This window comes from Telopea speciosissima, chromosome 6 (assembly GCF_018873765.1).
Source record: "Telopea speciosissima isolate NSW1024214 ecotype Mountain lineage chromosome 6, Tspe_v1, whole genome shotgun sequence".
NCBI classification, from domain to species: Eukaryota; Viridiplantae; Streptophyta; class Magnoliopsida; order Proteales; family Proteaceae; genus Telopea; species Telopea speciosissima.
The window spans coordinates 62,173,628-62,189,285 of NC_057921.1; the positions used below are offsets into that span (position 1 = coordinate 62,173,628).

At 37.9% G+C, this 15,658-nt stretch overlaps 2 protein-coding genes across 4 annotated transcripts in view; one reads left to right on the forward strand and one right to left on the reverse strand.

Moving 5' to 3' along the window:
* Positions 1-7,400: 7,400 nt before the first annotated feature.
* Positions 7,401-10,731, forward strand: LOC122664946 (protein FAR1-RELATED SEQUENCE 12-like). Its single transcript, XM_043860994.1, has 4 exons — positions 7,401-7,404; positions 7,650-7,736; positions 7,884-10,237; positions 10,333-10,731. The coding sequence occupies exons 3-4, from the start codon at positions 7,892-7,894 to the stop codon at positions 10,516-10,518; spliced, it is 2,532 nt and encodes an 843-aa protein (XP_043716929.1). The 5' UTR covers positions 7,401-7,404; positions 7,650-7,736; positions 7,884-7,891; the 3' UTR covers positions 10,519-10,731.
* A 3,264-nt stretch (positions 10,732-13,995) lies between these two features.
* The window catches only part of LOC122664743 (WASH complex subunit 4-like), a 48,907-nt gene continuing 47,244 nt past the window's right edge, over positions 13,996-15,658 (reverse strand). For 2 of the 3 annotated variants that reach the window (XM_043860710.1, XM_043860708.1), the window contains exons 25-26: positions 14,302-14,490; positions 14,052-14,197 (exon numbers count right to left, since the gene is read on the reverse strand). In XM_043860710.1, coding sequence (XP_043716645.1) covers positions 14,114-14,197; positions 14,302-14,490 — 273 coding nt within the window. In that variant the 3' untranslated portion in view covers positions 14,052-14,113. Of the gene's footprint in view, positions 14,032-14,051; positions 14,198-14,301; positions 14,491-15,658 lie in introns of those variants that run through there. The other variant, XM_043860709.1, reaches the window with a different exon arrangement.

Sequence of the window (15,658 nt, forward strand, 5' to 3'; positions counted from 1 at the left end):
TGCTGCACCACACGATGCGCACAACAGCACTCCAGTTACAGTAGCGGATAAAGATCCTCTCCTCCCCGGCTCCCACTATTAAAGTTCTCCATTACTTCCTAGTTCCCCCTGCCCCTCCAATCCCCCCACCCCACACACACTTCTTAATTGGTGAGCTACTAGGTCTATGAAAACTAGCAGTGTACCCAACTACTCCCCACCCTCACCCCCAAAAAAAATACAAATTATTTGAGAATTGAAAAAAATCATTTAAATAATAAATTTTTTCCTCCTCGCAAAGGGTTCAGCCACCATCCTAGGATTCTAAAACTTGAGTCTAGATTATCTACCCACGTGATAACCATTCTAAGGGTGATCAAAGTGGATGGTTAGATCATTCCTGGGGTGGTTACCAAGAGGGTAGTGGATCCGAACTCTAACATCCTCTATTTGATGAAGTTGGAAAAGCCCTCCCCCTCTGTGTGATGCCTCTCTTATCCATACAAAACCCACAGTCAATGAAAACTTAGTCCTAATAAATTTGTGGGACTATCTAAATGACTTCTCTATATGTGTATTTAAAAGGTTATTTAAGATAGGGGTATAAAATGAAATTTAGTAGTGTACCCAACTTCTGCCCCCTCCCCCACCCAAAAAAAAAATACAAATTATTTGACAATCGATAAAAATCATTTAAATAATAAATTTCCTCCACCTCGCGGGTTCAGCTACCATCCTAGGATTCTAAAACATGAGTTTGGATCCTCTATCCCCGTGGTAACCATCCTAAGGGTGATCCAAGTGGATGGTTAGATCACCCTTGGGGAGGTTACCAAGTGGGTAGTGGATCCCAACTCCTCACATCCCCTACTTGATGAAGTTGAAAATGCCCTCCCCCTGTTGTATGATACCTTCTCCTACCCGTCCGAAAGTCACAGTCAATGAAAACTTAGTCCTAATAAATTTATGGGACTATCTAAATGACTTCTTTATATGTATATTTAAAAGGTTATTTAAAATAGGTGTATAAAATGGTTTTCAAAAAATAAATTGAAAGTGATGTATCATTATGTCGCTATCAAAATGAATCATTTTTATTCATATTTTTCAAGTACACATGTGAAATGACACTATTACCATTATTAGAGAATATTTGTTTCATAATAAAAGGAGAAAAAATTACAAATTATTTGACACAGGTTTAATAAGAAAATCCCTTACTTAAAAGTCTTTTATCTTTATGGTTTGCATTTGGAATCTTAGGGAAAAAAATTTCCCCTATGTTTCATGGTTTGTAATCTTGGATCAGATCTATCGATACCGACTGGATCAGATCTGTTGATATTAGTCGGATAGGATCAGTATCAACCATGATCGATCCCGAGATAGACCGATCTTGTCCAGGTTTTGTGAATCGGTAGTTGGATCGGATAACCTGTTTGGATTGAGCAATTTGATCCAACCTACATGACTCTAGGAGAATAAGGGTTTTAAACCCACTTTTCGTTGTTCTTAGTTTGTGAGCTGTTTGGAGAGTCGATTCACCGATTTGGGAGTCCCAAATCCGCGAGAAGAAAGGAGTTCTTAACACTTTTGATTGGGTAATCAATCTAAGTGAAGATTTCAATATTTTATTTATTGGATTATGATTTCAATAGGCTTCTTCACCAACATCTCCTCCCAAATCGAATTGCTCGTAAGAACACGAACTCTGTATTTATTTCTAATTTGCTATTCTACCCAACTTGGGTCGATTTAATTCCACACTTTTCCTTCGACTCTTTTGGGAGTTGATGATCATTAAATTTGAGATTTTGAACTGATCTTTTTTATTTTTTTGGTAGAAAAAAGACTATTCATTCATGCGCGTCCAACACCAAACAAAAGAGAACAAAATACGTAACACTGATAGATAACATGATAATCGCAAAGTATGGAGTGGAAATTGAACGAATCTTCTTTAGTTTTGTTGGATAAAGGTGTTTGTTTCTTGGGTTCTGTAAATTGGAAATTGTATGTGTCGCCTTATCTGCTTTTTAATTTTTGAAATGAATAGGATATAAAAACACATTTGGAATAATTTTGAGAAACAATTTTTGAAAAGAAGCTTTACGAAAAAAAAAAAGAGAAGATAAAAAACACCTATGAAAACACCACCACCATCAAAAGATATATTTTTGTGAAGATGCATTGTATACATATTTCTGTGTTTTTTTTTTTAAGGTAAAGGTTTCGTGTACAACTTGTGCATGGTGCACAACTGTGCTTACAACTATTGGTTGAGAATGAGGGATATTGAAATTTGAAAGCATGATCATACATTATACATGGCCGTGTATGAAAAACTCTCCCTTGTAAAATTGTAAGTAATGATAGAAATATAACGTTTTTTTCAGATTTACCATACAACATTTGTTGACTACTCCAAAGAATTTCGAATAGAAACGCTGCCATACAGAGTACACACCCTGCATGACTTAAGAATTGATTCATTCATTCACTTCAACAACGCTGTGCTTCGCTTTTTTTTTTGTTTTTTCTCTGTTACCCCCCTCTGTTGGAGATATTTCGCACCTCGCACCCGTGCCCGTGCTTTGAAACCTTTTAGCGCCACTCGTTTATCTTCTCTCTCTCTCTCTTCGTCTCTCTTTTTTTCATTTATCGGAGCGGCTCCTGGTGCAAAATCGCTACGTTTCAGAAATCCTCAAAGCCATTTGATTGTTGACATGTATAAGCATCAAGCTTCGAAGGGCTTCGTTGATTCCAATCCGACTGTTTACATAACGTTTGCACATTAAAACCATGCTTTTTGAACCACAGTAAAGTCAAAACATTTCTAAAATGCTATTATCATACTCTACTTACCCAGGCTTCACATCTCACCGTCGTCCCCGTCCGTCACCTGTCCTTCCCCTGCTTACGAGCCCAGGAATCCAGAGGTTAATGACTCGGGGCAATAGTTAAAAGGGGAACTATCGTTCAATAAAACAAAGAGCCTAAGCATCGCGAAGATAAAATTCAAGGGAGAAAAGGTCAGTGAGATCATTTAATCTCTGCAGTTCAGTGTATATTAACTTAGCTCAATGGCAGATTCAATTTCATTGTGTTGTTGGATTTGGTTATCTTTTTTTTTTTTCTTTTTTTTTTGCCCTTTTGGTTTTCACTTTAATATGTTGGATTTGAAGGAATCAAATTAATAGGAAGATGTGATAATCAAACGAAAATGGAACAGGAAAGGGTTAATGATGGGCTAGATGATAAGAATTTAGGGCACCTTTTTAACTGACAGAGTGGTGATGGATGATTTTGTTGATTCTCTAAAATAGTTAAGGGTATTCCTATTCTCTTTGTTTCTTTTAGGTATGCGGAGGAACTGGTTAACGTAGATTGGTTGAATTTTTCTTTTTAATTAATTCTGATAGAGTTTTCTCTTTTCTCTCTCTCTCCCCTCCCCTCTTTTGGGTGGGGGATATTTGAGTGTAGGGTGTCTGATTAGTTGGATTTGAGATTGTAGGTATCATGAATATTCTGAACGAGTGAAGCTTTGGCATTAGGGTTCATTTCAGGTGGGGGTAGTGACTTACAGATCGAGATTGATGGGGTCAATTTTGGTGGGATAAATGTTTGAATTTAGTTGGATAATTTCCCTGTCACGTTTAATGGTTGGAACACGGGTTTAGCAGCTCTTCATTCAACAATTTCTGAATCTCCTTTTAAGCTTGTTCTATTCAACGCATTAGAAATTAATCTATACCTTTCATGTTTCCTTACTGACTTTTTAGTTTTTTGGAATCTGAGTTGTAAAAACCAGTTTGTGTTTCAGTTTCAGTGAATTACCATTTTGCTTGACAAAAGAAGAGGCTTTGCTTGAGTGAAGTGATTCAAGTTTTACCTGTGAAATAAATAGGGCTAGCTTAAGGGTTGTAAACTTGTAATAAATAGGGATGCAAAACTGGTACCTTTTTTTTAAATTCTTTTTCTTTTCCGTAGCTAACATTAGTTGTTAAATGGCCTTAGTTGGTTTTGTTTAATTAAAATTTTTTTTTTTTCACTCTTTGCATGTATATACCATTTATTATGGTGAAGTGATTGTTGTTAAGCCCCCAAAATATTTCTTCAACCGTGTTCAGAAAGTTCCAACATGGAGCAATGATTCCGTTCCAAGGTTTGGTACAAATGTGGAATTCCCTTTACTATTTATTTATAGTTATCAAGACGCCTAGGCGACCAAGGCGTTGGGATGGGGGTGGGGTGGGTCAATGGAAGAAGATGCCAACGAGGTAACCAAGGTGCTCCTGCTGCCCAATTGGGAGCCTTATTGTAATAAGATTGTGACTTCTCCATCTTATTTTAATTCTCTGTGAAACATCATTGATGCAGATTTATCACCAAACTGGGCTTCTTTTATTAGGAATAAGTCTAGGGTTGGGTTACATACATTTTGGGCCTTTGATCCCATGGGTTCCTAATGTAATAGGCCAATTTTATGGGCCTAAAATATGTGTAAATAGGTTGCATACGGGATTAGCTCCCATATTTAGTTTTATTTCCATACTTAGCTTTTTAGTTGGTGTTTTAAATTGAACCGGTTCAACCAATAGTTCAATTTAAGTGATTTTATTAGTTTTTCTTTTAGTTGTTTAGTTGGGCTGGATTAGGACTCTATATTGAGTTTATTTCAGTTTCCTAGTCAATTTAAGTTAGCTAATAGGTTAGGGATAGGGTTAGGCCATTCCTTTTTAGTGTCTAAGTCTATTTTTGAGTCTTCTATATAAGTTTATAAGGTAGGCCAGCATTGAATACGAATTTTGATTAATAAAAACTCAGCTTTTTGCTTGCTGCCTTTGTTGCTGCTATTGCTCCCTTGTGTGAGTGTTGCCTTGTGGATCTCAAGGTGCTAGGGTGAGTGGACTCTCACGATTCCTTGCGTCTGTCCAGTACCGGGAGGTTCTTCTTCTTCTTCAATCGAGCTTCTTCAAACTGCTGCTGCTGCCTTTGAAGGAGATCAAACCAGTAAGTAATTTTAGTTTCCTGCATATATCCTTCCCCTCCATCCATCAAACCCTAACCTCCATTAAACCTGCAACTCCTACCTTAACTAGGACTCCCTTATAACTTCAGATCTGTCCATCAGTTTCAAACCAAACTTCCAGCATACAACCCCCACACTTCTCCCTACACTCGATCCTAAACCCAGCTCATAACTCCCACTCTATCCCCTCCATTCCTCCATTCCATTAAAACCCAAAATCTGCAGCTCAATTCTGTCCAGAATTGCCGAATTTTAAAACCTTCCCAAATTCTATTATTTATATGCCATAAAAGCACCCTAGACCTGCATATTAAAGCCATATAAGACCCATTCCCAAAATCCCATCCTAAACCCTAGAATTAACCTAAAACCTAGTGCTGTCCATTCGAACCAGCAACCCCTTTTGCTATTGATCCTGTTATCTGGCTCCTAGTAGGTCTCCTACCTATCTAGGACTACATTATTTGGTATCAGAGCCATGGATGTACAAGGCAATCCAGTTCCGCCCCCTCCACCTGATCCTATGGCTGTTGTAATGGAGATGCTACAGAAGTTGAATGAAAAGGTGACACGATTGGAAGAGAAGAGGACTACCCCTCATAGGGACAACAACATTCTCCTAGAAAAGGGCAGATATCAAGTCAATTCGGTAGTACAAAGAGCCTCAAGGAGAGATCAACATAGAGAAGATAGAGAAAGGTACAGAGATCATAGTGAAGATAGGAACAGAGAATACAGAGACTACAGGAGACGCCGTAGACCTCCAGAGGCGTATGAGTTGAGAGACTATGATGGCAGACCAGATCCACAGGTATTTTGTGATTGGTTAGCTGCTTTAGATAATTATTTTAATTGGTATAATTTGCCTGAGCATAGGAAAATGAGACTAGCACATACCAAGCTAATGGGACCAGCACATAATTGGTGGAGAACCCAGATGGATTATCCTGACTATTGTGGTAGAGAACCTGTTACATGGGCAGAGATGAAAGAAGATCTGAGTAAGAAATATTTCCCACGGACGTTCAGAGCTCTACAATAAGGTAACTTAAATCTCCATCGACAACATCACCACCAAAAGGCCTTCAAATCTGAAGACAACTTGAAGCCTCCATCAATGAGATTCCGTTTGCAAGTTGAAGAGTGTTGGAAATCTGACATCACCAGTGTTAAATCAACGGCTGAATACAAATGTACATTGCCAATGGAAATTGAGAGAGCACAAGTTGAAGACAAAGCTGAAGTGATCACAGTGAATTGTGATGAAAAGAATGAGACAATGCCTGGAGCTTCAAAGATGGAAAGTCAACATGTGGAAGATTCTACTGAAGAGGTCTACGTTGAAGAAGTCAAAGTAGACAAAGTTGAAACAGCAGAAGATGAAGAGGTGGTTGAAAATATTCCACAGGAGATCAATGATATTTAAGATGCTGTTCTTGAAGAGGTGGAGCTTGTATCTCTAGTATTAGATGAGAAGGTTGCTAACACTGAAGACTCTATGGATAAAGCATTCACAGTTGGTGCTGATTTAGAGGTAGAGCACAGAGATTTTGTTATGCCACCACGGTTCTTCGAAGAGAAAGCTCCACGCCTTGAAGACTATATTCCTAATATTCTTACATTACCAGAATTTTGTTTGGGGAAGGTCAAAGCTGCTACTCACAAGTTGTTTCCCCCTCATCATTGCAAAATTCGAGGATGAATTTTTTCAAGATGGGGAGAGTTGATGCAGATTTATCACCAAACTAGGCTTCTTTTATTAGGAATAAGTCTAGGGTTGGGTTACATACATTTTGGGCCTTTGATCCCATGGGTTTCTAATGTAATAGGCCACTTTTATGGGCCTAAAATATGGGTAAATAGGTTGCATACGGAAGAGTGGCCTATTACATTAGAAACCCATGGGATCAAAGGCCCAAAATGTATGTAACCCAACCCTAGACTTATTCCTAATAAAAGAAGCCCAGTTTGGTGATAAATCTGCATCAATCATCCTCTATGTCACCTTCTTTATTTATTGTGTGATCAACTTATTCCTTTTAAGTTTAAAGGAAAATTTTATAGGACAATCATATGACCGGCTATGATGTATAGTGTAGAATGTTGGGCAGTTGAGAAACATCATATAGATAAAGTTAATGCAGCTAAGATGAGGATGTTGAGGTGCATGTGTGGCAAAATAGGAAGGATGAAAGTAAGGAATGATCAGATTAGAGCTGATTTAGGAGTGGCTCCGATACATGACAAGTTACTAGAAATTCGTTTGAGGTGGCATGGACCGCATGGCCATGTTCAATGGAGGCCTTTAGATGCTCAGTACGAAGGAGTGATTTGATTCAGATTGAAGGAGCCAAAAGAGTCAGGGGCAGACCTAAATGACTCTGGGAGAAGTGGTGAAGAAAGACATTCATAGCTTAGGCCTTGTATCAAGTATGACCTCAAATAGAGCTGATTGGAGGGTAAGGATCCATGTGGCTGATCCCCTTTAGGTGGGATAAGGCTGAGTTGTTGTTGTGCATGAGATTCTTGCACTCTTAAAGTGAGATGAGATTTGTGTCAAGGTATGGTACCCTTAGTTATATAATTTGGGTTTAAATTATGTTGACGGATTGTTAATTACACCCTTTCTCTTTTGCAGCTACTATCCATGGTGTAAATATCTTAGTTGATCACCTGCATTGCTTTTTGGTAAATTGTACTATTGTAGGTCAGATAAGGTCAAAAAGTAAATTGCTTGACTCTCACATAATTTGTTTCAATTGATAATGCATAAGATTAAATTGGCAATGTCATGTAAATAGTTCAATTTTAAGCTTTATTGTCCTTCACTTCCTCATTTACTAATGCATTTTGTTTGTGCAATTTCGTGAAGGTCTTGAAATGGAATACAATATCAATCTTGATCAAGATATATTAGAAGCTGATGTGGTCATTCAAGAGCCTGATCTTACCATGGATATCCAAGCATCTCCAAAAGGAGATGACATGGAAAATGATATGAGTCTTGGTCAAGAGATAACAGAAGCTGATGTGATGGTGTTTGATGAAAGTATTCAGGAGACACAACTGACTGTAGATATACATGAGCCTCTAGAGGAAGATGTTGACAAAACTGAAAGTAGTGGAAAGGAAAGTGACCATGCCTCCCTCAAAAAGCTCGGGTCTGAACCATACACTGGTTTGCAATTTGGCTCTGAAGATGAGGCCTACGAATTCTATAATGCATATGCTAAGGAGAAGGGTTTTAGTATCCGAAAGAGTCGTATAGAACGCTCAAGGGTCGACAAAAGTGTTCTTTCCCGCAAGTATGTGTGTGCGCATGAAGGGTTTCACTGGACAAAAGATAAACGTTATAAAGGCAAGGTCATTCGGTCTCGAAGAGAAACAAGGGTAGATTGTCGAGCAGCTATGAGCATTAAAAGGAAATCTGGTGGATGGATTGTTTACAAAGTTCATCATGAGCACAATCATGAACTTGTTAATCCTGTTGAAGCTTACAAACTTCGGTCACATCGAAAAATGATGAACACTATGAGGTCAATCCCTGTTAGATGTGAAGTTGGACAATCCGAAAATAAAGATAAGCTTAAAGATGCTGCACGGAGGTCAGATAATGTGGGAATTAACAACCAAGATAGCAAGAACTATGTGAAGAAAGAAAGGAAAAATAATATTGGAATTGATTGGGATCGTACATTCAAGTATTTCCGAAGCATGCAATCAGTAGATTCTGGATTTTTTTATGCAGCAGAATTTGGTATGAATCAGAGCATAAGGAGCTTATTTTGGGTGGATAGCAGAGCAAGAGAGGCTTACAAGCAGTTTGGGGATGTGGTGGTATTTGATACCTCATATCAAACAGACAAATACAGGTTTCCACTTGCTACTTTCACTGGTGTAAATCACCACAGGCATTCTACAGTATTCGGATGTGGGTTGCTGGCAGATGAGACTGTGGAATCTTATGTTTGGTTATTTGAAACATGGCTCAAAGCTATGTCTGATCAGCAGCCTACTTCAATGATAACATATCAAGATGAAGCAATGAAAACGGCCATAGAGAAGGTTTTTCCAGGAGTAAGGCACCGGTTTTGTATGTGGCATGTGGCAAAAAATGAGTTAGAAAATCTGGGATATGTTTTTAAAATGCACAAGGAATTTGAATCTGAATACAGAAAGTGCATTAATGCAAGTTGGAAGCCAGAAGAATTTGAGTTAGGGTGGGAGGCACTTATTGTGAAGTATGGTTTGAAAGATAATAACTGGTTAAAGTTAATGTATGATCAGCGCCACCATTGGGTGCCATTGTACTTACGAGATGCATTCTTCGCTGGAATGACTACAATAAAGAGAAGTAAAGGTATAAATTCTTATTTTAATGAGTTCTTGCATGAAGGGACTCCATTAAATGAATTTATACCTCAGTACGATCATGCCCTAAAGCAACTTCGTGAAAAGGAAGCAGATGAAGATTTTGTGTCAATGCATACAAAAACGGTTTTAACATCAAAAAACCCTATTGAAGAACAAGCTGCAAGAGTTTTTACAAGGACTATGTTCTCAGTATTTCGACATGGATTCCTTGAAAGTTCTTGTTGCGTTGCAAATAAGACAGACGAGGAAGGGCCTGTCAGCAGGTACTTGGTGCACAAATACAATGAGAAGGATGAAAACATCCATCTTGCTACGTTAAATGTAGTTGATAATCGCATAAGCTGCAGTTGTCAGATGTTTGAGTTTGAGGGGATGATTTGTGGGCATCTGCTCAAGGTATTCCAAATGGTAAATATATTTGAGATCCCACCACGATATATTTTAAAGCGGTGGACAATGAGTGCTAGGTATCTTCAGTCTATTGATGAAGTGGGAGTATGTTCCAGGGAGGTTTTGAAAGAAACAGCTACAAAATTTGTAGAGTTTGGTTCTACTTGTACTGAACGAACTAGTGTTGCTATTAATATTCTACAAGTAGGCATGGGAAAACTTTCTGATATTAATATGCCAAGAAGGGCCTTGTCTCCTGAAGATGTGGGGTGTGGTAGTAGTTTTCAAGGGCAAAATATCAATGAAAGTAAGGAGGGTACCGTGCCTGGTCTTTCACCAACCAAAGCAAAAAGTCGTCTTGTTACTTCGAGAGAGAAATCAGGCTCTGAACAGTCACCGAAGAAGAAAAGAATATATCGTACATGTGGGGAAACCAGACATCATTTGCATGCATGTTCAAAGGTAAGGTTTGTGGAATTCTGTTAATGCATGATGTTTTCTGCTATTGTACACCTTACCCAACCATCAATAAAGCATTGATTTTTCCATCACTGCAGGGAGCTGTTGATCAATCCCATCCTGCTACAGTATTGCAAGTACTTAATGATCAATCACATCATATGACAATGTTGCAGGGACCTGTTGTTCTACCTCCGTCTTTTGCGTTGTTGCCGGGTCCTGTTGTTCTTCCCCATCCTTTTGCAATGTTACCTGGGCCGGTTGACCAGTCCCAGAGTTTATGATATGAGAAAATTCCTCATAACAATTGTACAAAGCTTCCCTCTCCTTTATTTAAAATCTTGTATTTCTTCCAAACACATTAAGTTCTTTCCTTATCATACTTTTAGGTTGTCCTTGCTACCTTGTATGGAAATCCTTGTACAGCAGTACTTTTTGTTATGATTGTAGGGGGATAACGTTTGCTTTTTAGAAATGAAAGGAGTTTCTGTTTGCCATTGTGTTGTAATCAAGAGTTATTTCCTTCTATAGCTTGGTCTTCCTTTCATGTATTTTTATATTTTATTTCCTTTTCTCCTTGCAAAAGGATACTCAGCAAACTTATCTTCAAAAGCAGTATCTTTTATTGAATTATTTTGTTTTCATTTCGCTTTGAATATCTGTAGGATTAGTATTTATTGTTCCTGTGTGTTCATATCTGGCCTGCATTGTTGTACTTTTCGCTATTTTTCTTGTTGATTTGTGTGATAAAACTTGACAACTCACTAAGACTTGTAAATGTCTATCTTGTACTTAAGTATTTCAGGATTGTTCACCTTAAAATCGTTCTGATTTGTATTTCTTGTTGAGATACTTCTTGGTCCCATCTCTTCTTGTACTCATCTTAGTCACATTTTAATGTTTGTTCGTTTGTTTTATCAGATTTTCCCATTCCTAGGCTGACGGTGTATTTATGGAATTACAGCTAGTTAAATGTTGATTCAGGTACTGGTAATTCTCCACACTACATTTTCTTGTCAAAACTCAAAAGGTTTTTGTGCTCATGTATGTGTGACATTGGCAGTTCAAATCTGATATCTTTGACTCCTGATATTTGTGATTTACAGATTGAGAAACAATGGTTTTCCTCTGCCGAAAACTGATTATCAGGTGTATTTTACTAATTTTTTAGTTCATGGAAGTTCCTGTTGGACCCATTAGCATGCCGTTAGGGGTAGCACTTGCCTGCCAACATTCTTAACTGCTTAATCTTGGAATCTTTGATGTAGGTAGTACCACTGTCATAAGGACCTATATTTTCAAGTCTGTCTATTTCATCAGTTTTCTCTTTTCTTTTGGTTAAGGACATTATGCAGTTACAAAGATTGTTATAGCCCACAAAATCTTCTTAATTTAGAGCTTTGCCTAGGCTGAATGAGATTGAATGAGAGGTAGCTGGCTCAGCACTGTTATTTAAAACCCATTGGTTCCTTGATAACAACAGACATCATGTCATAGAACCATTAATTTCTATCCTTGCTTAACCTAGGCTTTTGTGGCTTGCTGGAGAAAACTTACATTAGATTAGAGGATACTGAAACATATATCAACTCCATAGCAGTGACATGCATGAGGCAGTCGTTTGCTAACCAATGTTACCTTGAGCTTACAGGATCAATAGTTAAAATCTGATCTGAAGGCACTGTCCATAGGAATAATGAATTTTGGATAGTACACAAGTACTGCCATTTATAGATATTGGGAATTTGTATCGATAATGTAATGTAATTACCATTGGATTCTTGAATTACCACTCTCTGGGGTCCCCCAAATCCTTGTGAATTACTATAGTGAAGAACAGCCTTGCTGAAGGTGTGATCTCTTAGTCATTTAATGCTTTTCTCTGCACTAGAATTCAAGAAAACATTTCTATTTTGGCATCTATCTATCTATCTATCTATATATATATATATATATATATATATATATATATATATATATTCAGAATTTACTGCAATAGGTTTCTACACACTATGCTTTGCCTCCAATTCTTTGTAGCCTGTGTCAAGATTGTAAACCCTAGAAGACCACCCTAAGGGTTTTCCTAAATATTAAATGCAGTGTGGTGCTAACCATCATGTTCAATTGTGGTCATCCTAGCAATTGTCTTTATAGTACTTGGCATCTGTTAATCTTTATTGCATCATGTGAAGCAAACAAATAAGAAGATTATGCATATGGTCCAATAATTGGTAAATGTTTTTTGAAAGGATGCACCATATCAAAAAGTTACTTTATATCATCTCGGGAACTTACTGTATTATGAAAGTTCCTGGCATTCTCCTAACCAAAAACTATAATATATATGAAATCATCACTCAATATCTCATTGCATGATAAATGGTCATGATTCTATTTGTAGGTGTCCTATTTGTAGGTGTCAAAACCTCGTTTAAAGTGGGGAGAAATAAATTAGCTGTATATAGAAGATAATGTATGATGACTGCCCAGATGATGACGATGAAGAATATGGTATAGATGTATGGTTCTGGTGGAACAGCAAACTGCCACCATGTTGAAGATGGTGATTCCATTTATAAAGAATCATTCCTAGGCAGGGTAACAAATGGTTAGAAGTTCTGAGTAACAGTTGGTTCGTTCATTACCAGATTTGCACAAACCTTCTAGGATACATTTGCAATTGATTGCCTGTGTAAATATGCTAATTTATTGCACAGTGGCCTGAAATTCTGGTATTTCTCGTGTCGATACCACTCACGATATGTACTTGATTTCAGTGTAAGGTCAGTTCAAGAAACAGGGGAAGCTTTATTCCCAAAAAAAAAAATGATGAATCTGATTATAGTGGCCAGAAATCCTATAATATGACATCATACATCATGATTCTGCCCTCGTCTTGTTTGATAGCTCAACTCATTGATAAAGACCTGAGAACTTATTTCATCAGCTATTCTATAGGAAGTTAGTACACTTAACAAGGATCCATGTAGACAAGTTTTGGAGCTATTTGTCATCTTCAAAAGAGATTGTGATGTGTCTAATGAATTGAAGGTTCGTTTATTTTTTCTTGTGTAGGATTTAAATGAGACATCTACAGACTTGAGGATAATAAATAGCATGCAAGGCTGCAAGGAATAGAGAGGCATTGCTGGAAGACTGGGAGCGGAAGTTGACCAAATAGTAAAATTCGTTATTCTGTTGCTGAGAAACAGGGAGTCCAATTAACACAGCAAAGTCCTAAAGTGGTTGAATTAGTCCTGAAATGGATCTATAAATCAAGTTAACATGTGGTGTAGTGCCGTGATTATGGATGGATATACAGTTGCACACGACGTGGTAATGTTAAAATCCTAATTTGAATGTAAATATATATATTTTTTAACATTGTGTTTCATTAATTATTCGTAAAAACTTTATAAATGGGATTGTTTGGTTGCCTGCCCTGTTGCATCCCTGAGCTTAAAAGTTATAAAGGCCACAAAAGTCTTCGCTCAAGCTGCACCAACAACAAAAAATTAAACAAATTAAGTTGAATTTGAAGGAAAATTATCTGTTCCATTTCCTGCTTGCTACATTTCCCCAAGTCCCTCTAATAGAAGGTGGTGCACTTCACTCGGGCAGGGTTAGGGTGGTCATTTTCACCCCCTATTATAGGAACTTGGGAAATGGACCGGGCAGGGAAATGGAGCAGATAATGATCCGATTTTGAAAGAAGTAGAAACTTTCAGTAACTCCATCTCACCGAGAGTTGGGGATGCAACCTCTTAGCTGATCCCTTTTATGAACAAAGAATTACACATATTTTGTAAGCAGAAGAAAACAATGATACTATTACAATTCCAACATGTAAACGTATCACATGTTGGAAGGATGGTAGTTTCAGGACATGATGGTCCTCGAGATGTTCAGACCATAATAAAACAGCTCCACCTCTTTCTGATATTTCTTGAGTTTGTCTATGACCTGTGTTAACCCCCAAAAAAATAAATAAAGTTTGAAAATCCGAAATTTGACGATGACAAAGTTCGAAGCAGAATTGAGAGAGAGAGATGATGGGATCCTATAACCTTTTGGGTTTCTGTGGAAGAAACAGACGAAGCATCCTTGCCCCAAAGCTTCAAAGCAGAAAGACCTCTGTTTGCTTTACGCTGCTCTGCATCAATACGTTCCTCTAGTGACCGCAATGCCTCTTCCAAGCGCTTCTTCACACTGGTAATCCAATCCAACCCATCAAATGGTTTCTCTTGCGCTGTTACCTGCAAGAGTTTTTTTTTTTTTTTTTTTTTTTTTTTAAGATTCAATTCAATGACTCATTTTCAGGTTTGTGCTTGGAATCAGTATCATTCCACAAAATGGAAATTCACTTGGTAGAAAGAGGACCATAAAAACACTTAGGCTGGATTGTTCAAAGAATAATCTTTCCTCCCTTTTGGAAGGGCACACTTACTGCAGAAGCAAAGGGAATGTGTGTACTTGTGTGCCTCACTTCCTGACCACAATACAACATCAGACTTGAACCTTTTGTGTTCAGAGGACAAATTTCAATATTCCTAAAACTACCTGAATCAAATAGGTTTTATGCTTTACATTAAAATTCTAAACTGGATGAATCAAATTCCCACATGCAAAACAAGTTAATATCATAGGTATCTCAATAATGTAAATTTAAGGATTCCCATCCACAATTCGTATAATTTATTGGGCAATCAGTATCTTATACTCATGGATTGATTAAAAGTTCCAAGAACATATATGAGCAGACATTTGCAATACAAACTTAAATAAGACCAAGATCTCATCTGTCAAAGATGAAATTGTCATCCATATCAATCACATTGCTTCAGAATAACAAGATAAAATGGAAAATAATAGACCACTCTGACGGACCGTCCTCCACAGTGGATGATCTAACCTCTTCAAGAGTTCCTTTTCTTTTCCTCCATTACATTGATGTAAATAATTTCATAGGAACTGCAAGAACCTTTCTCTGAAACTACCTGTACTTCACAAGAAGGTCCTTTCCCATGGCTAAACGGAACAGGATCGTCTCCAGGGAGCCCAGCGCCCAGGGTGCTGCCAGGGGGCTTCCAGCGGCTGAGCTGTGCCGCACACATCTCGGCGCACCCCTAGAGATGTGTGCGGCACAGCCCAACGGCTGGCAGCACCCTGGGCGTGCTGGGCTCCCTGGAGACAAGCTAAATTACGGCTAAACACCTAGACTCACCCACACCCATGCACGCACACACACAAACATTAAGTGGTTCAATGCATCCACCATTGCTAATAGGCAGATTTTCTATCTCCAATTCAGAACCAAATTCTGCAATGAGGTCATTAAACTACAAAATACCCATATTAGTTAAACGAGATAATTTGATGGATGGGCATGAATGTTAAGACTTTCACTATTCATGATCGTCAAAA

Excerpts from the sequence above, each read along its gene's own strand:
- LOC122664946 (XM_043860994.1), top strand. The coding sequence starts at position 7,892 with ATGGAATACAATATCAATCTTGATCAAGATATATTAGAAGCTGATGTG. Across the intron at positions 10,238-10,332 it reads ATTTGCATGCATGTTCAAAG|GGAGCTGTTGATCAATCCCA; the intron begins GTAAGGTTTGTG and ends CCATCACTGCAG.